At 38.2% G+C, this 23,350-nt stretch overlaps 1 protein-coding gene and 1 non-coding gene across 4 annotated transcripts in view; both read right to left on the reverse strand.

Annotated features, from left to right (window-relative positions):
* LOC129774618 (neuronal acetylcholine receptor subunit alpha-7-like) overlaps positions 1–23,350 on the reverse strand; it is a 301,121-nt gene that overhangs the window by 157,208 nt on the left and 120,563 nt on the right. For all 3 annotated transcript variants that reach the window (XM_055778388.1, XM_055778389.1, XM_055778387.1), the window contains one exon: positions 5,021–5,065. In XM_055778388.1, coding sequence (XP_055634363.1) covers positions 5,021–5,065 — 45 coding nt within the window. The remainder of the gene's footprint in view (positions 1–5,020; positions 5,066–23,350) is intronic.
* On the reverse strand, positions 6,077–6,150 carry Trnan-guu (transfer RNA asparagine (anticodon GUU)). The gene has a single exon. It is a non-coding gene; the product is annotated as a tRNA-Asn (tRNA).

Below are 23,350 nucleotides of genomic sequence, written 5' to 3' on the forward strand. Positions count from 1 at the left end.
TGCAAATGTAAATGTAGTATTTGTCGTGAATAATGAGAATTTTTTCTTGCTAATAAAATAAATTTTTCGCTACAGCGAATATTTTCGATGGTACAGATTTTTGGAAAAAAAGTACAGATGAGAAAGATTTTTAACCCCTTTTGTACAGATTGAAATGTGGCAACAATGCTCCGAACTGGTAGTCGATCGTTCTATGCATATGATGTTAAAATGTAGGGGACCCGCGGGTAATACGGACAGTGGGGGTAATATGGACAGGTGGATGATTTGTATAGTTACATTTTGAATTTCAGATTTCTGTTAATGAGAACACCTTCTACATGTTATTATAAAATATTTAAGCCACCCTATGGCAATGAATACTGATCTAAAGTAGAAGGGGGAAACAAAAACCGAAAATCATACATGATTCCGCATGTGGATGTAATTTTAGCTGCTTCGATATTAAGCATTTTGAGTGGTTTATTATCAAAATTAAATTCACTGATGGTTATATTTCGGTTTATGAGTTAACAGAGAAGCGATATTAGGTATGTACGGAAAAGAAAATTCATTTTTGAGTGGAAAATTTTGATTATTGAAATAATTGTACTGGTGGGGTAAAACGGACAGTTGCCAGTGGGAGTGAGGTGAACCGTGAAAAGTCTGCTCAATCTATTCCTAAGGAATGCTCGGCGTCTATAAATGGAAATCAAATAGCCAAATGTGGACTGTCTAGAAGCTGACTGGAACCAAAAGCAAAATTGTTGAGAGTCTGTCCGTTTATACTGCTGAAAAGTACGATATCACCTCTAGGTGGATTCATTCGATTTTTTCATCATTTAACGGTCGTTCGTGATGAGTTCAGACCTTGATTGCATAAAATTATTCCTCTTGCGATCGAGAAACGTTTACCCTTCATATATTACAAATCTGTCCATATTACCCCCACTATATGTCCATATTACCCGCATCGAAAAAAAAGTTCTACTTTTCGGTCTGTTTTAATTTCAGTAAAAATCATTGAAAAACATTTTTTTTTTGTAAAATATTTGGCTAATTAGGTAGAAACACAGTATATTGAATTGCAAGAAACTGCATCAAAGTTTTGGGAAACATGGGTTTCCAACGATTTAATTGAAGTTCTTCTTAACATGTCCGTTTTACCCCCACCTCCCCTATATCACAGTTCGAAGCTCAGTTTTCTCACACTAGGTGCTCAAAAATGTAACGATATAACATTTTACCGAAAACTCAAGCCAACAACGTTTACATACATGATCAATTTTTAACCTTTGCTACGTGTGAAAAAATACGTGATCTCGGAATTACGCATTAAGAACTGTATCGAAAAGTAATTTGCAAACTTTTATAATGATTCTACCCAAAAATGGATGAACTTGTTTTAATGTGCATGCAAGGAAAAGTTTGTTTACATGTCAGCAAAAGTTTGTGCAGTCGATTCATTCCGTTTAAGCTATTCGTTCTCGCTATGACTAAAACTAATCTCGAGACAAGAAAGAAAGTTCTGCACATTTGGTGTACTGAAAAGTTTGCTACCTTCAACCAAATCGCAAAACGATTTAGTGCACCACACAATTGTGAATAATAACATCCACAAGTATGACAACGAGTTCTCCTTGAATGAAATGCCTAGATCCGGTAGAAAGCCTGGTTCCAGTCAACCCATGTTGGATCGTACAGTAGTAAATAACACCAAACGATACTGATCGGTATCAACGCGTGATTTGCCCAAAGAAATTAAATCCAGTATTGGAATGATTCAAAGAATCAAGGCTAGGAACTCCTTGAAGATCTACAAAAAGCGGAAGGTGCCTAAGAATACCGTAGAACAACAATCTCGAGCCAAAACAAGAGCACGAAAACTGTATAACCGGCTACTGGACTACAGCAACGAGTGCATCCTGATGGACGACGAAACATGCGTCAAACTGGATTCAAGAACGCTTACAGGGCCGTAATTCTACACGAAATCGGCGGAGGAGCAGGTGGATGATGCTGAATGCATGATTGCGCTGGGAAGATTTGGAGAGGAGGTTCTAATATGGCAAGCAATTTGTACTTATGGTCTACGGTCTCCTATTGTTTCACAAAAGGTACAATCAATGTTCAAATTTACAAAGATGAATGAAAAAAAGGTTGCTGCCTGGAAAAAAAAACCATTAGTCTCCCCTCTTTACTGGCCGGATTTGGTATCTGCACATTACGCTAGGCCAGTATTAAAGTGGCTCTCAGGCAATAATATTCAATTCGTCGAGAAAAACATCAATCCACCAAATTGTCCAGAGCTCCGACCAATTGAACGTTGCGATTATGAAAAGGATCTTCAAGAAAGAGTAAACAGTTTCCCAAACCATGGAAGAATTCAGAAAAATTGGACAACAGCATCCAGGAAATGCACAACAGCTACTGTGCATAATTTGATAAAAGGTCTTTCGCGAAAAGTGCGATCGTTCTATAGAGCAGATTATTTTGACTAATGTTAGCCACACTATTGGTTCACTTTGAATTGATCTTCACTAAACCTAAAAAACAAAAAGTTGAAATAATAATCACGTTTTATTTTTAATCATGAATAGATGTTGCTAAACGGTTCTCGATACAGTCCTTACTCGGACATAATTACTAGGGCTAAAGGGCAACACAGATTCCTGTCCATGAGCTCCGATAAGTTCCAACCTGTTCGAACGGTTCTGAAATTCGGCGTAGTTATCCGGTACCCCATATCATACATTATGGATTGCAAGGATTGAGTCCAATCAAAAGAAACTAGTCCTATGTGACTTGCTTCATCTTCCATGGAATGATCCAATCAATTTTCCATCCTACGAAGCTCGATGTCAGTTACTAGGACTAGGAACTGGAAAAAAATTGATTCTAGACTCATTTTCAATATGGAGCTATTCTACGCCGAATCGACCGGCCGCTGACCCGACTCTCTCCGATTTTTATGAAACTTGATACTTATGATGGACACTACCTAAAAACATTTCAATTTAAATTACGACTGATTTTTGAAAAGGGCGTATTCAAAATCATTGGACTTTCTTTCAAAAAATCGTGACTATGAATCCAGGCGTCTAACTTAAACATTATGTTTGACAGAGTTGTTGGAAAACCAGTATGCAAATAAGCAAAATAACATTTCAAATACACTGTTGTAAAATATTGCTCAAAAATTTAATTTAATATTGAAAACTCTTATATCTCACAACACCGAAGCAACTTTTGTTATTGTGAAAAAAATGGAAAAATCACAAATCAATGAAAACGATGGCAGAAATGCATGAATTGGGCTTCGAATTGCTTCCGCATCCACCGTATTCTCCAGATCTAGCCCCCAGCGACTATTTTCCGTTCGCAAACCTGAAGAAAATGCTCGCTGGCAAGAAATTTAAGACCGACGATGAAGTTGTTACCGAAATTGAGGCATATTTTGTGGAGAACAGAAAGAGTACTATAAAAATGGTATCGAAAAGTTGCAAGATCGCTATAATCGCTGTATCGCCCTCAAAGGCAATTATGTTGAATATTAAAATTGAATTTTGCAAAAAAAAATTGTTTTTTCGAGCATAATATTTAAGTCAGACGTCTGGATTTTCTGGCCACGATTTTCTGAAAGAAAGATCAATGAATTTTAATACGCTCTTTTTAAAAATCAGTCGTAATTTGAATTGGTCATACTATAAAGAATGTTGTGATTTTAGGTTTTTTTTTTTTTTCTGTATTATAGTGACAGTATCGCGACTCATTTGTGATTTTAGGTAGCTTTCATAATAAATAACAAGTTTCCAAAAAATCGAAGAGAGTCTAAATTTGCTGTTTTAGACCGATTTCGCGTGGAATTGCTCTATGAGAACACAAGTCAGATGAAATAAATGGAGAAATAAATAAATAAACAAATAAATAAAATTTTCATAGCATATATTGCGAATAGTTTTATAGAAGTTGGGCAGAATGTATGTAACTGTGCTAAATACGTGCACAACGCATCCCTATAAAATTAATTTTATTCCAATCGTACTCATACGATCTTGAGAGTAATGTAATGTGTGACGTTATTTTTAATACTCTCACATTTTACAAGCTTTGATGGATTTTCTCTCAAAAATTTATTCCCATTCCACTTTTTTGAGAATCTTTCTCCTTGATTTATGTCAACATTTTCAGTCATAAATATCATCCATATACGTCTACTAAATCGATTTTTCACCAATTTACGATGATAGATAACTTGCTCGTGGTTACGAGGCGAAACGTATATGCCATCCCGACGGATGCTAAGTAGCTGTTATCAAGTGCCATTAAATACATCTAAATAATAAATCGACACATTGAAGTTACACGAAACTTCGATCCGTGAGAAAAAAAGAACCCCATTGCCTCGCGCAAATAAATTCTGCAATATTTAACTTGAAACAACGAATCACCCCGAGGCCACATGCGGCCTCGTGGAATTCATTCCACGTGCCATAAATCTTCGACGAACATCTGGCAATTTTGGTGACCCATTTTCTGCCCGCAATCTCGTCTGATACGGTTCCATCCCAAAAATAGAAACACGGGGCAAAATTCCGGATGATGTAATACGTGGCCACCGTCCATCGACATGTCTCGTCGAACTTGTTTCAAAGTGATTCTTTTCTTTTTTTTTTCGTTGTTGTTGGTTTGATTCGTTGTCGTTAGTTTGTCGTTGACGGTCCATATCCGGAGCTTTCTCACAATGCGATGTCATCCGGTGTGATAGTGGCTACTGTTGTGTCTCTATCTCTATTCTATTTCGGGCTCACGTCCTGGGCTGACTACCGCACGTTTCGAACGGCAACCGATAGAAATACAGCATCGGGCGTCGGACGTTGTCCCTTTCGACTTTTTGGGGGGGCCACGCTCCCTCCCCGAATCCGGACCGAGGGCAGAAGATCGCACAACACAATCAGGCAGGCACCGAAACTATACGTCATGCCATTCGAGCCGGTCAGTAGCAGCATCAGGACCTACCCGACAAATGCGTTATACTTACTAGCTTCAACCATATGTTAGTGACGAGCAGTTGATTTTTTTCATCCTGCAAAAACAGAAGAGAAAAATGAACTCTTTTAGAAATATTGGAAAGTGTGAATTTTTTTCTACTCTAGCAGTGGACAAGGAAAAGGTTCTGTTTCGCCTCGTAAAATGACAGCATATTTATTTTATGTAACGACCGGCCATCGCTCGACCGAAGCCAATGATCTCTCATATAATTTTCGTCTATTGATCTCGTTTCTTCGTACACAAACGATATCACTCAATCACTGAAATCTCAAGTTTCTTGTGTGATTTCTGCTTGGTCATTTTTCCTTCGATTCGGCAGTGTGAACATAGATTTTATTAGGTTCACGGTACCTTCCGCATCATGCGGGTTGTTTTGAGCAACAATTTACTATCTGGTGTTTCCGTGGTGTAGTGGTTATCACATCCGCCTAACACGCGGAAGGCCCCCGGTTCGATCCCGGGCGGAAACAGTAGCTTTTTTTCAAAGCTAAGTATTCATTTTCTCAGAATTTTCGTGCGAACCAATATTGCGTTCGGAAAATTGTCTTATCCGTTTCCTTCAAAATTTGGAACAGACGGCGGTGCTTCGATTTTTTAAAATTTTATTTCTATTGAATGAGTAGCTGTTTCATCAACATTGTCCCTTATTTGGATGCGTTCTTTGCAAAAACAATTTCTACCAAATTTGGTTACTATATCGAAATGATTCTCGGTAGCCACAATTATACGGTAAAAATCTAAAAAGGTAGAGAGAGCCGTGTCCATCATTATTGACCTTCACCATTTTCAGAATAACGCTCAGGATGCTACATGGGATCAAAGAATTCCGCCAAAGCCATGATTGGTTATATTATTGATGGTGTTTGAACAAACGCTCATCCCTTATGTACGCACACATGTGTTTTTTACATTTACAACACACATATACATTTTCACATTTGTACATCCAAACACAAATGGCACCCACACACTCTACAATCTCAAACATGTGATGATGAATACGACATTTATGTTCACGGACATTATGACAGTTAAAAATATTACTCGCCCCCGGGTGGACTCGAACCACCAACCTTTCGGTTAACAGCCGAACGCGCTAACCGATTGCGCCACGAAGGCCACAGATGTCATACGATTATGTGGCATATCAATAATTTTCAGTTTTCAATCCTAAAGAATGAATGGACATTTTTTTGTAAAAAAGTGGCACTTTTGCCTCAAAAATTGAGACAAAAATATTCACCAAGATTTTATTTTTCAAAATATCAAAAAACTCCTGCGTACGATAACAGGAAGTTTAGTGGAAAATCTGGGAAAAATAATTCATCTGAATCGGATGGACCGTTCCGGAGGTAGAACTCCCATCAGTATGCAAAACATGGTTTCGATAAAAACATGTTTTAAACTTTGACACATTTACTTCGTTTATTTTACATCGTATCTTTAGTCTGCAATCCCTGGACCATAAAACTTTCCCTCAACGTTTAAAAGGTGATCTTCCTGTCGCTTTTTTGTTGCCAAATTGGACTTGGGGGCTTCTCTAGCTGCTTCTGACATCCGCATTTCTGCTCATTCGATTCGTTCCTCATTCGCTTTTCAGCAGAAATTGTTGCACTTCGGTCCACTAATTGGCTTGTAACTTCGGAATTGTTTTTAAATCGGCAAATTCGTCTTTCCCTTCGGTGGAGTGTCCATCTCTTCTGATTGATAAGTGTTTTTAACACTCCTATACTCGCGCATTGGTCTGTCAGACCGAGAAATCAATAATTCGTTCATTTCTCAGAAAATATCAACACTACCACTTTGCGATTCTCTCCAGCGACGTTATTCGTCGTTCGTCATCGTTTAGCGTATCGCATGTATTGGTACAAAGGGGACGTGTGTCACTTTTTTCACACTTTCGGTCTGACATATCGACGCGAGTATAGAATAATTTTTTTTGGACAAGTGCCTTTTTTTCTTTTTGTAGAATATTGTTGAATGAAATGTGTAAATTAATGTTAGTGGCGTGGAATATTTATTGAATATAATACATAAGATCATTACCGGTCTATTCGATTTCAGTCTCTTTTGTAACTGGATTGAAGGGATCCATATATTAACTATTCGTAGTTAGATTCATACGTTCAAAAGCAAAATATAAATGTTTGACTTTCGTATAGTTATTCGCTAAATATAATGGTCATACATATACACACTTGTGAAAGAATTTCACTTGTGGAAGAATTGTGAACTGTAAACTATAAACTAATCGGTGGCCTATGGTAATTTTTAACAGTTTCGGGGATATTTTTTATAATGGACAATATCGACAAGAAAACAAGAAAAAAAAGGAAGTTCCTAGAAATCCTTTTATATCATCTTTTTATGTCCCATCTAAAAAAAGGCATTAATTCTTAGTTTACCAAGAATACAGAGACAAAGAATATGCAAACTTAATATTCCAGAACCTTCATCATCTGGTAATTATTTAGAAGGTCGTTATACATTCTTCTCTTTGATAAAAAAAAACTCGAAAAACACGCAACAACTGCATGAAATGTTAAAAAATATGTTATGTTACGAGCATGTAGTTATGCTATGTTCTGTTTCTTACTCCAATGAAACCACAATCGATTTATACGTTTTTATGTTATTTTATAACTCTTTATACTTCCATGAATTATATTCAGTTGCTTACTTTTAATTAATAACAGTGAAAATTTGAATTTCGTTATTTGTGTCGGAGTATCGAAAATTACCCTGTTTTGAGGAGGCTGAATTAGATGACTATTAAAACATAATAAAGACGAAGAAAACATATTTTATTGAGTTTTTTCATTTAATCATACCCTCTTCTTCAAATAAGTGCCAATAAAGCATGAAAAATACACAATAGCAACATTACAGAGAAGTTCAATTTTCGGTCTGTGACACCGTGCGCGAGTATACATGTTATGATTTTGCACGCGAGTACAGGAGGGTTCACGTCAATATTTCAAGAGTAAAAGCGAGAAAAAATATCGCTGATTCGATAAAAAGGAAGGAAAGTGATGGTCAAACACTCACGCAACGTACAATACACCAGAAATTGTAATGGGTTGTATCTAGGACATGACCGCAGTTTTCGACGCAGAACAACAGAATTATAATATTCAACCCACTTGTTTATCACTTTGGGTATTATTTTAGAATGCATCGAAATTTTTAAATAACAACAGTAAGGTTTCCCTACTGGAATTTAAAAGCATACTTCCATGGAAGATACGTTGTATCTGTGGTTTCATGCCGTTTCATTTTTGTTTTTGGCCTCTAGCCCTGAGAAGGACCCTCGTGTAAAGAAACTCTGCTTCATACTCCTTCTCCGCCTGTCTTGAGAATGACAATCCACTCCCACTTGTCGTTCTCCGGCAACGATGTTGCTTCGATGACCACCAAACGAGAAGTGGCGTGGCTTCACGACGACGACGATATTGAGTTAGAGGGGCTTTAAACTTTCCAGTTCATTTGCCCCTAACAGTGTGGCTTCAAATCGCGGATGGATTAATTGTACCATATACAGTAGATCCCCCATTATCCGCGGATGATCCGCGGTGCGGTTTTTGTTGTTCTGTTTTGGTCATGACTTTAACATTGTTCGACTACTGGTGTACACGACCTTACAGATGGATAGTTTAATGATTCCTGTATTGATAAAACATTTTTTTCATACTGAAATATCTGTTTTTTTTTGTTTGCACCTCATTTTTAGTCATTTGTTGGGTTATCCGCGATTTTCGTGATCCGCGGTGAGCTAGTTCGACTATTCCGCGGATAATCGGGGTTCCACTGTATGTTGAACACGGGTAGAAACGAATGTAACAGTTGTTCGTTATTGACGGTACGGGTAGATAAGCACACAAATGGGCAGAACAAATGTATGGGAAAATGGGAATGCTTCCAGTTTTCGTTTATTTCAACCGTTTAGGGGTTAGGGAATTGTAATGTACAGCTAATCAAACAATTCTTAGCGAATTTCCGATTCGATTGATATGCAAATCATCAGAATCCGTTCGCTGTGTCATTAAGCTATTAACGTTAACTTTATTTCATAAAAACGTGACCTGTTTTCTGATTCAGCACCTTCCTGAAAGACGTAGCTTTACGTCAAAATTACTTGTTAACAATGAGAATTTTATTTTCTGCTGACGTAAATTTACATCGAGCTGTTCTTTTTGGATATTTTTTTTTTATTTTTATTTACAATTTTGACAGAAGGCTAGCTTGGTGTTCACAGCAAGTGTTAAAAGTATTGATATACTGTATCGCGAGTTTGTAAATCATTCAAATTTGAAATGAAAACGTAATTTATCAATCATACATAAGTGTCAATCCTACCCGCCCTGTCCGTCTTTCCCGACTTTCTCCTACACGGCACCCGTCGCGAAATTAGTCAAGGTTCACGTTGGTTACTCTCTTCGTTTTATTCTCAGAAAACTCTTTCCGTGTATTCTGTGAGTCTGAGAGGATGCGAGGTTTGTTCCATACATATAAAAATTTTAACAATCTTTAAAATAAATGGCTTTCATACGTACATTCCACCCTTTAACACGTCCATCGCCCCGTCACTCAGATACGGGTGACACTTTCCACGTTCAAATTGAACAGGATTTTAAAACTGAATCAGATGGAATTGGAATCTAAATATAGCTTTAGGATATGTAGAAAAATCAGAAAATTTAAACAATAAAAATATAATGTTTGTTCTATACACCCAAACTAACGTTGGCTGAAACATTTCATCTTTGGCAGAAATGATGCCATTTCGTGTGCTGGAGGGTCAAATGCGCAAATTATGAGCTGTTTTAAAAGCTTCAAAATGGTTTGTATGTATGCGAGCAGACATCTCTTTCTGTTTTCTTTTCTCATTTCATTTGGGATTGTGCCAAAAAAAAGTCCATACGACGTCAATGGGGATCGAACCAAAGTCGACTGGAATGCAATGGTATTTCGCAAGACCACGCTATCCATATAGCTGCCAGCCCTGTTATATAGAAGCGTGATAATATTACACCTCATCATTAAATGAAGTTGGAAAATGTTTTCTAAAAGGATAAAGAAGAACATGAACGAGAATATATCTTTCTCTGTCTGGGCCGTGTATTTGGCAAACAATACGAAAAGCTTTCATATGCTTTCATTTATATGTGCCTCCTGTTTCGCTCGCTCATATTGGCTCTAGCATATATATTATACAAATGATATACATATATTGGAGAGTAGAACATTTTCTGTTATTTTTCAGCTCATTTAATGTAATAGATCGGGATGCCAAAACATGTGCTAAAAATTAACTTTGGGTGTACTTCTTATTAATTCAGCCATTCCATGCCAAACCGATATAGTGGTCCTCAGATTTCTATGAAAAGTGGTAGTTTAGTTCTTTATTGCGAAATATTAGACCCGTATTTTTTATTTTTTCGTTATGTTGACCATTAGCATCTTAGGGTGGTTCAAAAAATCAATTTTTTCAACTTTTTCCTAAAAAATACTTTCTTTAAAAATTCATAACTTTTGAACCATTGAACCGATTTAGATGATCCACATATCAAATTAAAGCCAAAGAGCTATTTTTCTTCTATGAAAAAATGTCACGCTTGCGAAAAAATTGGATTCTGGTCGCATAGGTCTAGTCTAGTCACATGAGAATATATTGATCGAAGACTTAAAACATGTTAATATAAAAGTCCTGCAGTATTTTTTTTTGAATTTTCACTTGTTCATAAAATTAGTTACAATCATCTGTTTTAAGTCAAATATGCGCCGTTTTGTTCGATGACTTGTTCCCAACGAGATGCTAACTTCATAATACCCCTGTTATAGAAGCTCGCTTCCTTATTGGCAAAAAACTCGGATAGCCAATTTTCACAGGCCTCTTTTGTGGCTAACTTCTGACTACCTAGCTCGTTCGCCGGACTATACGGCGGATGCAAAAGAACCTCCCATCCGAGCTCCCGGAGCTTCTGGCGCGTCACCAAAGAAGTGTGTGGCCTGGCGTTGTCCTGATGGAAGATAATGCGGCCTCTATTTATCAAAGATGGCCTCTTCTTCATGAGTGCTACCTTCAAGCGGTCCAGTTGTTGGCAGTACAGGTCCGAATTGAGCGTTTGGCCATAGGGAAGCAGCTCATAATAGAATATTCCTTGACAATCCCACCAAACACACAGCAGAACCTTCCTGGCCGTTAATGAGGGCTTGGCCACCGTCTGAGCCGTTTCAGCGGGCTTCGACCACGACCGTTGCGCTTCACGTTGTCGTAAGTGACCCACTTTTCATCGCCAGTCACCATCCGCTTCAGAAACGGGTCGATTTTGTTGCGATTCAGCAGCGATTCACATGCGTCGATACGGTCAAAGATGTTTTTTTGCGTCAACGTGTGTGGCACCCATACATCGAGCTTCTTTGTGAATCCAAGCTTCTTCAAATGGTTAATAACGGTTCGATGACTTATCCCCAGCTCTTGGCCGATGCTACGGCTGCTACTATGCCGGTCTTTCTCGGCTAATTCAGCGATTTTGTCGCAATTTTCGACGACAGGCCTTCCGGAGAGTGGCGCATCTTCGACGACCTCTACACCAGAACGAAAACGTTGAAACCATCGTTGTGCGGTGGAAATGGGATTTTCTCTTTATTTTGCTCCATATTTGCGACACTATAATTCACGAACGACTTAACCAAACAAAACACTGTCAAGGACTACATTATAGCGCGCAAAATACCTTTCCAACAAGCTGTAGTATGACTCGATACAATGAATACAACTACAACTACGCGCTTACAACGACACCTCGCGGAAATACCGCAGGACTTTTTTGACAGCCTAATATATATATGTGTAGATGTATGTTATGTAGAAGTCCTCAGTTTTCGAGAAAAAATATTAAAAACTATAGCCCCCTCTATCTTCTACAGAAAAAACTATAAAAAACTAACGCAATCAATAATTATAAAAACGAAAATCCAAAAAAAAGGAAAAAAAAACTTATAGGCTTCAATTTGATACATCGGTTTGAAAAAAAACGGGTCTAATATTTTGTGATAAAGAACGAAACTACCATTTCTCATAGAAATCTGAGAATCATATCGGTTTGACATGGAATGGCTGAATTTACAGTACGGATGGTTTATACTGCAGGTTGTGTCCAAGACACGGCCGCATTGTTGACGTAAAACTACGCTGTTATTTTTTTTTGAAGTCGCTTGTTTCTAACTTCGGAGATTATTTTATAATGCTGCGAAATTTCAGAAAAAAAAAATTTAGTAAAATGGTTTGATTGCCCTGAAATGGTTTTCTTTATTGTAGAACCAGTTGACGATAAATGGTTGATGATGCATTTTTGCCCTCGCAGAACAATACACAAGCTGATCGTATGTCGCTAATTGTTTCATATCAATGCATTGAAAATTCACCTCGAACGCTATTTCGGTAGCCTCTTTCACAAGTGAAATGTACTCGGCTACAGTCGATGATATACTTATTGCATCAGCACCATTATTCCACATCTCATAACTACATCAATCTATCTTTGGCACCGCATGGAAACAACAACAATGGCAATACTTGCAAGTATCAAATGTCATGGTACATATTATTTAGTATTGCCTCAGTGGAATCGCACCTCAAGACATCATTTGTACAACGTAAACCAATCAGCACTAAATAAGCGTGACATCAGCGAGTAAGTAATTCTCTTCTCTTCTTTTATTTGTTCACGGAGACTTTCAATAATTCCCCTTCGTTGATCGCCGATAAGTTGCTCGTTATTGACGGCATGGGTAGGGAATCTCACAAATGAGCAGAACAAATGTATGGTAAAATGGAAATGCCTCTAGTTTTCATCAATTTAAACCGTTCACACACCAGGGGAATGTAATATATAGCATAAAAAACAAATCTTAGGTAATTTCCGATTCGTTTGATATGTAAATCGTCAAAATCCGTTCGCGGCAAAAATAGTTATTAACATTAACTTTATTTCATAAAAACGTACCTGTTTTCTGATTTGGCACCCTCAATGAGAGAAATAGTTCTACTTCAAACAGCTTCTTTTCTGCCAAAGCTAGTTTGGGTGTACCTTGCTGGTAACGCTCACTAGACGCTTCACTAGATCATACTTGTATACTTGTATACTTGATATCCTATTTGATGCTTTTTCATCTTTAGGATCGCACATTACTGTGCAGCGCCAAGCAGTCTTCATTAATATACGAGTAGCGGCGTAAGCAGTGATTTGACACCTACGTGATCTGAAGATCATTTTTCCATGATAATATTGTCGGACCGCATGCTGCAAACATCGCACATAATGAGGTTGGATAGAACTTGAAGTGCTATCCCGCCCGCCGTATTTACCAGACATAGCACCTTTAAGTTTTTTTTCGGACGATATAATCATACAATCGGGAGAGCAATTACTCCTTACGAAAGACTCAAAATTAACTTATCTATATCTTAGGATATCTTAGGTAGCCGTGATCCTGATCTTCTGCTTCATCTATACCTGTTCCTCAGAAACGCCGATGTCAACGTTTAATGATGTTTCCTTCGTTGTGTCCCCGTTTCATATCCCTCCTATCCGATCGATAAACTTTTACTTAGTCGCGGCAATACATACACACACTCTTTACAGATACACGGGCCAAAGGTTGTGCAGTCCACTGAACATTCAACAAGAGCCAAAGGTTGTACCGCTTATGACAACTCTACACGAGCTGATGATTGCGCCGGCTAGTGACCATTCTATCCTGGATTCCTCGAGTCGAGAAAGATGCACCACGCTAGATATGGATTACAGACTAGGGGGGCGTTGCTGATTAATGGTCAGCTGCATCCCAATAGGAAGTATCCCGTGTCGGGCACACGTACAGAGCATTGGAGACAACAACATCCCAATTACGAAAACACTTGTAATACTAACCTCGAGCCAACCGCGAGTAATCGGTTACATATTACTAACATAGATAATAAGAAAAATTGTCAAAGTATTGGACTCCCGGCCCCGTGAGGCTAACGCCATATGAGCCTTGATAAAAATATATATTTTGGGAAAAAAAAAGACTCAAAATTATGACTTACGAAAGACTTTACGGCCAGAATTGCAGGCAGAGAATTCTGAAAGATGGCTGATCGTTGCGGATTGAATAAATAATTGTTTCATTTTCTGAGATGAAACATATTGTATTCGATTAGCACCTCGAGGATGCTTTGGCAGTACGAACGGAAGTTCATCAGATGAAAGCTTCAAACGAAAGTCCTGCAATACTTGAGCTGCAATATTTATTTTCAAACAATTTTGATTGTGCCAATACAAATTTAGCTTTTCCCGTAAATCAAAAACAGATTTATCGACACAATCTTTAAACGGAAAATAACTTAATGTCAGTTTTTCTCAATTCGAGTTACGACAAATCAGCGCCCTAAAATCCCTGTTGGTGAAATGGAATCACTAAACAGAAAAAAGTGCTACATTTAAAATTTATACCGTCGGATGTAATCGTCGAAACGTGGAAACGCGAGGAGCGCGATTACCAGGACGACATAATTCCTCGTTGAACATCACTCCCCCACATAAAACGTCGTCCAAATTCACTCAAATCCTTGGAATGTTTATTCAAAATCAGTTTTGATAGCCTCCATCCTCGGGTTGTGGGGTTGTCATCCTCGCCGACAGCCACATGTGCACACTTTCAGGATGTGAAGGGGGATTTTCCGATCACCAGAGTCGTCGGTACGTGAATTTAACAACGTTCGATTGCGCTTTTTCAACCCTCCGCCACTTCTCATAGGCACAGGTTCTATGGGCAGTGTGGGAAACCGAGTGGCGCGCACATGAATGTAATAAAAATATTATTTTATTTACTTTTATCGCCCCCTCATCCCCTCGTACACCCGGTTTCGCCTCATAAGAAAAGGGCTCCATTTTGCAGCAGCTAAACGCTGGAACACAAAAGCCCAAGCATGCCAATATGGCAGCCGCATGGTTTGGAGCTAGGCGAAGGAGTTTTGTTTGTTTTATATGTGTAGGTCTGTATATACATATCGGGAACGTATGGGGCTTAAGATTGTTCAATAACGAACCCAAACCTTGCTCGGGGGTGGATTAAAACAGGGTTACACACGGCCTTTGGCTCGGCTTGTAACGGGCGGTGGTCAGAAGCAAGCAAAGGTTCTGGGACTGAATTAGGGAATGAAATATGAACCAGAGAGTAGTTTTGTTTGCAGGAACTGAAACACAAATTAGGGGGAGGCCGTTGCTCAAAGCGATGCGGGTGCAGAAGTTTGGTTCGTTAGGAGCAACGTTTCCGGCGGGAGAAACGGTATGTGGGATCGGAGAAAATAACCTAATTTGTGGGCTTTTTATTTCCGTTCTCTATGCGTGTGTATGCTGTAGGTTAGGGTTTCTACCGAAACGTAGCGCAAATGAGGTGCTGCGAAAAATGTAATAATCTATCAATTAAAGTTTTGGCTGGTTGAAAATGAAACATGTTCCATGTGTGGTGAATTGCCTCTTGGTTTTCAAGTCTACTATTCTGCGGAATGAAATTTGAATTTATTTCTCATCCTCCCTTGCTATGTTTCATATCTATGCCTGATAAAAGGGCGGGTGAGTTCGATGGCAGATTCATTTTTTTCTACTCAGCCAGATTCCTTTCCCTCATGACGACTGCTGGTGGAGAAAAATTATCACAGGGAAGTCACGTCAAAAATCGGTACGGTGCACACATATGATGTGCGCTATAAATTCTCATCTAAAACGGCAGTAAAAGTTTCTGCTTCCTTCATTGCCTCCGGCACAGACGGAAAGAGAGAACAGGGAGTTGGTTGGATGTTTTATTCAAAGTTTTAGCTTATCCACAGTTTCGAGGGGGGAGAACAGAGGGGATGGTTTGAGCACCCTCTACCACCCCCCGCATCCTGGTAGCAGCTGTCTGCAATTCTGTCTTCACTTTGCTGCCGAGTGGCGATGAACTTCAAGAACAGTTTTATTCCGATGTTGGTTGAAAAATCGCTGCAGCTCAATGTTGCACTGCTCGGAACGAGCTCTTTTCCATACTTGACCTAACATCCGAGAAAACAAGAAAGCTCTCTGTGATTTGCATTGATTTTGTTGTAATGGGATCTGTTTGCAACGGGTGTGCATTGGTAACAGAATAATGATTTGTTTTTTTCTTGTCATGTCGCAATATGACAAAGTTTCGCAACCAAGAACTCTCGACATGTAAAATTTGGGTTCTGTTTCCCATCAATGTTTCACTTTGTGTTCAACGCATTGTAGTACAATTTTCAACAGTTTCATGCTGATTTTTTTTTTGTCGGTTTGAGCATACATTGAATTGAGCACTATTTCGACTAATATCGTTCGTTCAAAAATAATTATATCACCCGTTTTTCACTAGAAATAGTGCATATCATACTCACGCAATTATTTACCCCACGTACACACTCCTGGTTAATGAATTTTTCAAGACCTTTCTCTTACCTGGCCAACGCAGACAAACGGGAACCGAGGGACTTGTTGGCTCCCACCCCCCGTCGGGAGGCGCGTGCAATCGCCTCAGGTCATGATTAGGCATTTTATTAATTTACTCATAAATTATGGCCGAGATTTTGTTGGTTCCGGTGCTCCCATGGGCGAGCCGAAATACGTGGTATTCTGTTTGATTCTGGATATGTGAGGGTGCTGAGTAGTAAGAGTGTTGGATAGTGTACGACAGTGAAGATGCAATAATCCTCAAAGCAGGTGAGATTTGCAATAGGTTAATACTTTCGTTACGCAAACGATTAGAGTAGAATTGCTCTAATTGTGGGTGAATCTGAATGAAATGCCTCATTGAGTTCATGGAAATATAAAAGGTCATTTCGGCTTCTAATCATCTGCTTCGATTGGTGCTTCCACGAAGGGGAATCAATCTATTTTCTATTTGTTGGTATCCACAACAAGGTATTCAAGGAATGAAAAAAAAAGGAAAAGGGGGTGGTTTAAGATCTATAGGGCTATATACTGTGCGTAATGATGCTCATTGTACTGACAGGGCGTTTCATCTGAAGCAAAAATCATATTGCTTACGGCACTAGTTTAACTGAAAGCTGAAAACGATTTCATAATTACACGAAAAAATGTAGCACAAACACAATGTCCAAAATATAACCAAAATCATTGAATGCCCAGAGTTGGACAATTGAACTAACTATAGATTTGTGCGTCGGAAATGCAAGACGAGTACGTTTGATGATCAAAAATTAACTCTACCACGTACTACGCGGTAGTTTCGAGTGTTATGCCTTCTGATGTTAATAGGACGTCATCCACGAAGACAACGTTATCTGCACTTCTGGGTATCTCCAGCGTTAAATTATGTTCCAGAGCGTATGCCCAAGAGTAGTCTTGTGGAACTATTATCTATGATATCCATCGATCTCTGTCCCATTAATGTACCGTAGTTCCGAAATCTTTTCAGGCTTCTTGGAATTTTTCATACTGACTATCTGGTGTAGCGACTCCACATTGGCCTTCCAGCTGGTGCTATTGAAAGCGTTCTTGTCGCCCACACACTATAGGTCACTTCTCCGCTTCAGTTTGAATAATTTACCGGCATTTTCGACCGCTATACGATTAGCATTCACGGTTGACTTTCGTGAATTTGTATAACCTACTAGCTGACCCGACAAACTTCGTCCCGCCCAAAATTTGTTATTTTTTATCAATACCTTCAAACATTCACATTTTCTTACTATGAGCAAATTCATGGGTCCAATCGCAGAACTGTTCATTGATTCATCTTCTAATTGACCCTTCATTATTTACTTTTAATATAAATTTACTAGGACTTCCACCAACACTCGTCACTATAATATCAGATTATTTTCAGACACAATTCTCGTTCAAGATTTTTCAACCACTTGTAAATAACATGTTTCTCCGTTACATGGAATAAATGTTTTATACAGAAAATATGATAGAATAAAGACAGCCCTAAATCGGACAATTCCTTCCTCGAGTTCTGATCTTATCAACACATCCGGCAATCCTTTTTTTGGTATAGATAGAAGAAGATATAGGAGTGCGTTTCATCACATTAAAATTCATTTCCAGTTTCGAACAAAGATCGATTTCGCTAGCGCAAACATGGACTAACAGCACTTGTCACTATGTAATTGTAGAACATATGGGAATTAAATTTTCCGAATTTTCACTTTTTCCTTCAGAGTTTTCCGAAAATTTTCAATTGTCATGTTTGGTTGAAAAGTTGATGGTTGAAATATGTGTAATAATTTTTTTACTAAAATTCGTCTCCATTCCAGAGGAGAGAGGGGTGTCACACCATTATAGAAACATTTCTCATACTCAAAAACCCTCACATCCCAAATTGTGCTTGATTAGTTTTCGAGTTATGCAGAAATTTGTGTTTCATTTGTATGGCAGCCCCCCTTAGAGAAGGGGGTGGAGAGTCTAACCATCATAGAAACATTCATTCTAAAATCTCAATATGCCTAATTTGGTTTCATTTGCTTGAATAATTCTAGAATATTGCAGAAATTTGTGTTTCATTTGTATGGCAGCCCCCCCTTGGAGTGGGAGGAGGGGTCTCAAACTATCATGAAAACATTCCCTGGCCCCAAAAACCCCTACATATTAATTTGCATGTCGATCGGTTCAGTAGTTTCCGAGTCCATAAGAATCAGACACACAGACAGAAATCCAATCCACAGTCTCAATCCAAAGAGCAAACAAACAATATTCTTTCTTAATGCACATATGCACATAGCACACACACACAGAGAGGAATGTCCCGACACAACGGTAGAATGGAACATATTACCACCACAAATTAAAATAAAACTTATTAATGACATTTCCAATTTCAAACTTCGTGAATCCGAACTTTGTTGCTCGGTCAAAAGTGCGTTAAATTGCAGTGCATCTCATGCCGGGTGTGAACAAGGCATTTTCCAGCGGCGAAAGCTGTGGTCTTCTGGAAACTGAAGGTAAAAGATTATTTTTTAAAACAGCTCATCCTTAATTTCAATAGAAGAAGCCACCGAGTCAGGATGTTTGTTTCTTTACTAGGGAGCTCCTCTGCTACATACTTGTACAGTTCCTAAGACACTTTCTTAGACTACCAATATTTGATATAATGTACTTCCATCTAGTTATTAGTTGGTCTATATCTCTAGAAAAGGACACCAACAAGCTGCTGAAATACTTCGTTATGAAACCCGTTACCTCCTGCAAAGATCTGAGATCCCTATCCTCATATGGGGGCACTATGGACCAGGGAACGAAATGAGGGGGAAAATTCTATCTACAGCTTGACAGTTATTCTCTAGATAAAAACTGTCTACGAAAAAGTTGTTACACATAATAGAGCGCGTTTTTTTTATATTGTCAAAAATAGAGTGACCAAATTTTCGATGTTCCAAATGTTACAAAGCTCTGCAAGTTGTCCGAAGACAGTTAGACAGTTAGTTAGAGCAAAGAACATTGATTTCATAGTCACCCTAGTGCAACTTCGATAAGAAGCGCTAAAAATAATTTTTTCGAAGACAGTTGTTCCCCAAACAAAAACTGTTTTCAACAATGTCGTTCCATATACGAAAAATAGAGTATCCAAAATTTCGATGAACATATTTTTAAAACTTCCACCTTATGTAGAGGCAAATATGCACCTTAAAATGTCACCAATGAACATTTTTGACATAGGACTACGCCTTTCATTGAAGGTGTCAAAATCAGAAAACAGGGAACTTTTTTATGAAATAAAATTAACGATAATAACTATTTTTGCTGCGAACGGATTTTGACGATTTGAATATAAAATGAATCGGAAATTCTCTAAAATTGTGTGCTATATATTACAATCCCATAAGCTGGAAATAATTTAAGTAGATGAAAATCGAAAGCATGCCCGTTTTCCAATACATTTGTTCTATTCATTTGTGTGCTTACCTAACCGTGCCGTCAATAACGAGCAACTTAGGCAGCTGCGAGAATAGAAACAACGAAGGAGATAACGAGAAGGGAATATTTTCGACGTAAGCTCCACCCATGCACAGTACGAACGCTGTCACTAGTATGAATATTACATCCTCTCTGAGGAAAATTTTCACTTCCGTTTGGTGGTCATCGAAACAACATCGTTGCAGGCGAGCGTCGAGCGAGAATGAATTGCCTTTTTCATTTTGCTCATTTTGTTTCATCTTCGTTTCCCCTCGAACTGTGGACGCGAGCGAATATTTTACTCGCTGTGCACTTGATACTTGCAAATACACCCACACCTCGCTATACGGCCGCTCTTCATACAGCTTCTCGTTGAACAAGCTTGGAACCGATCCGATAGAGTTTGTATGAATATGTATTGGAATAATTTATTCGTTATACGGCTTTTTTCTTAGCGGCCCAGAAACGTATCAAGGCCGTAAAGCGAGGTATGGGTGTATTGCCATTTTAGTTGTTTTTATAAACTACCAAAGATATTGTGAAGCGATTATGGAATGAGGAATAACGGTGGGCGTTGGTGGAACAAATATTTAATCGCATATGGTCGAGAGTGTGTGTGTATGTGTCAGATGCGAAAAAGACCGCATCGCGATGAATACTCAGTATAATGCGTGAATTGAAATAAAAAACAAATTGCGACACATAACCAGTTCGTGTATTGTTCTCGCAAAGGCAAGAGGGAATCGTTGCATCTAAAACTGCTTTTACAAAGTCAAAAGTTAATGACTTACCCTTTCCAGGCTCACCGAAACTTTATAATAAATTGTGATTTATGAAATTTAAAATTTTAAATAACTAACTGACCCGACAGACTTCGTTCCGCCCAGAATGATTTTTTTGTAATGAATACTTTCAAACATTCACGTTTTTTAAAAAAACGAATGTTCAACGTTCTAATTGACCCTTTACAATTTCCTTTTATCATAAGCTTTCTTAGTACTTCTACCAAAACTCGTCATTATAATATTCTCGTATAGTATTCACAATTCTCGTTCAAGATTCTTCAATCACTTGAAAATAACATGTTTCTCCGTTTCTTGAAATACATGTTTGATATTAAAATATAATAAAATAAAGACAGCTCAAATCGGACGATTCCTTTTTCGAGTTTTTCGCTTACCAACCATTTGGCGATCCATTTTTAATTTCATAGACATCAAACATCAAATGGACTAACAACGCTTATCACGATGATAAGTCAGAGGGGACCAAGTCGCAAAGTTGAAAATTTCGAGTTATTGATTACATTTGGTTAAGCAAATCTGATACCACATTTATCAGATTTGGAAAACCACACATACAGCAGGAATAATCGAAATTGTTATGATTGATCAACGAATATCCCTCATAGTATGCAGTCAGAGCGGACCATGTACCATTTACCATGGCGAAATGGCTCTATATCATGTGCAGATAGAGTGGACCATGTATCGATCAGTTTTATATCGAATTTAAACAATATCCAAGCTCCGGATTTAAACCAACAAAACATTTCCTTGAAGCTAAGAGGTACCTTGTTGAAATGTGCTTGAACCCGTTAGTGTAAAAAAAACTATTTAAACATCCATAGTTTTTTAACGTTAGTTAAAAAACTATGGATGGGTTATACCTATGATATAACCGCAAAGTTGACGTAGGACTGCCGTTGGCTTAGTAATCAATTGTATTTCTTCAATTAGCAATAATCCCACCTCGCAGTGTTATCTTTTGTGTATTGATTAAATTATTGATTAAAATAGTGGAACTATTTACGAATTCAATTGCAAACAAATCTCAATTTAAGTCAATTCATGCATTATGGTAGTAGTTATCACAGCAAATAGTTATCAACATGAAGGGATATCTTCCAATGCAGTCTTGAATAATCGAGCCAAAGCGTTGCATTTGTACCCGCTTTTGTAGACCGTGATTGCAAAACGAATTCTAAAAATGTTTGGGGGTATAAAAGTATTGCCGACTTGAATATATCTGCAAAGCCTATTCTCCCAACTTCTTGGTTTCGGAATCTGTATTGGGAAAACACATTCCGGTTTGCAAAAATGCAAGCGAGTACAAAAGTACTCGTAGTTTGCATCTTTCCCCAGGCTTCATGGTTTTGAAGTCTGTGTTAGGGAAACATTCCAATTTGCAAAAACGCAAACGGGTACGAAAGTTTCCACTGCTTGCATCTAAATTTCTATGCCGATTTCCACAGGCTCCATGGTTTTGAAGTCAATGTTAGAGAAATATTCCGATTTCCAGAAACGCAAGCGAGTACAAAAGCACCCGCAGCTTACATCTTATTTGCTATGTTGATTTTCACAGGCTCCATGGTTTTTAAGTCCATTCATTCCAGCGATCGTACCTGAATCGTTGCGCAATCGTAATCGAATGGATTTCAGAGCGGCACTCGCTTTTATACCGATTGGTGTGATTTCAATAGTCTGTTTTGAAAGCAATTTTAGGGCTATTAAAACTAAGAAAGTTTTTGGATCAAAAAGTAACAAGCATATAACGCGTAGACATTTTATCTTTCGAATGAAGTGTTTATCATATCATTCCGTTCAGCTGTTCATGAGCTATTAACGATCATAACCTCGTTCTCGGGCGTAACACTTTCGTTTTCGAAACGTTGAACTTATACCACAGTATAGAAAAGAAAAACGTAGTCCTACGTCAAAATAAACTTGGTCCTCCTGACTGAACGGATCAGTGAAAAATGCTGGTCTTCAGTGTGAATGATCGCAAAATGTACTATTTCAGAGTGCAATTCAGGCTGTAGCGATGACAGTGAGTTTAAATTTGACGATTCTATTGACGAATACTGTCTAAGATGATTGAAAATGGGAAGTTTATGCTTAACATGTTTGTCGTGCAATCATATTCATGCCAACAGTAGATGGCAGAGACTATTATGCTGAACGCAAAAAAATGTTTATGCAGTTCCAAACTCACAATCGCTCTAATTTTCATAGCAGAATGGCACACTTTGACACACAACTGGTTATTGATTGAGAAATATTTCGAAATTGTTCAGTCATAGTGAACCAACTCTTAAAAAATGCTTCATTTGGTTCAGTCAGAATGGACCATGTACGTATGGGCAGCCAAATAACTGCATTTTTTGGCATGATACTTGATGTTTTTTTACAACTATCATACGTAAAATTATTGTCAGAGAGTAGCGAACATTTCTGAGAACAATATTGAACGAAAAAAAAGACGGGTGGGTAATGTCGGGGACATAACCGGAGTGACGTAGGACTATACAAAGGGTACAGCTTTTGTTAAATATATATTTTAAATATATTGTTTTATTTTCT

The sequence above is a fragment of the Toxorhynchites rutilus genome, chromosome 3 (assembly GCF_029784135.1).
Source record: "Toxorhynchites rutilus septentrionalis strain SRP chromosome 3, ASM2978413v1, whole genome shotgun sequence".
NCBI classification, from domain to species: Eukaryota; Metazoa; Arthropoda; class Insecta; order Diptera; family Culicidae; genus Toxorhynchites; species Toxorhynchites rutilus.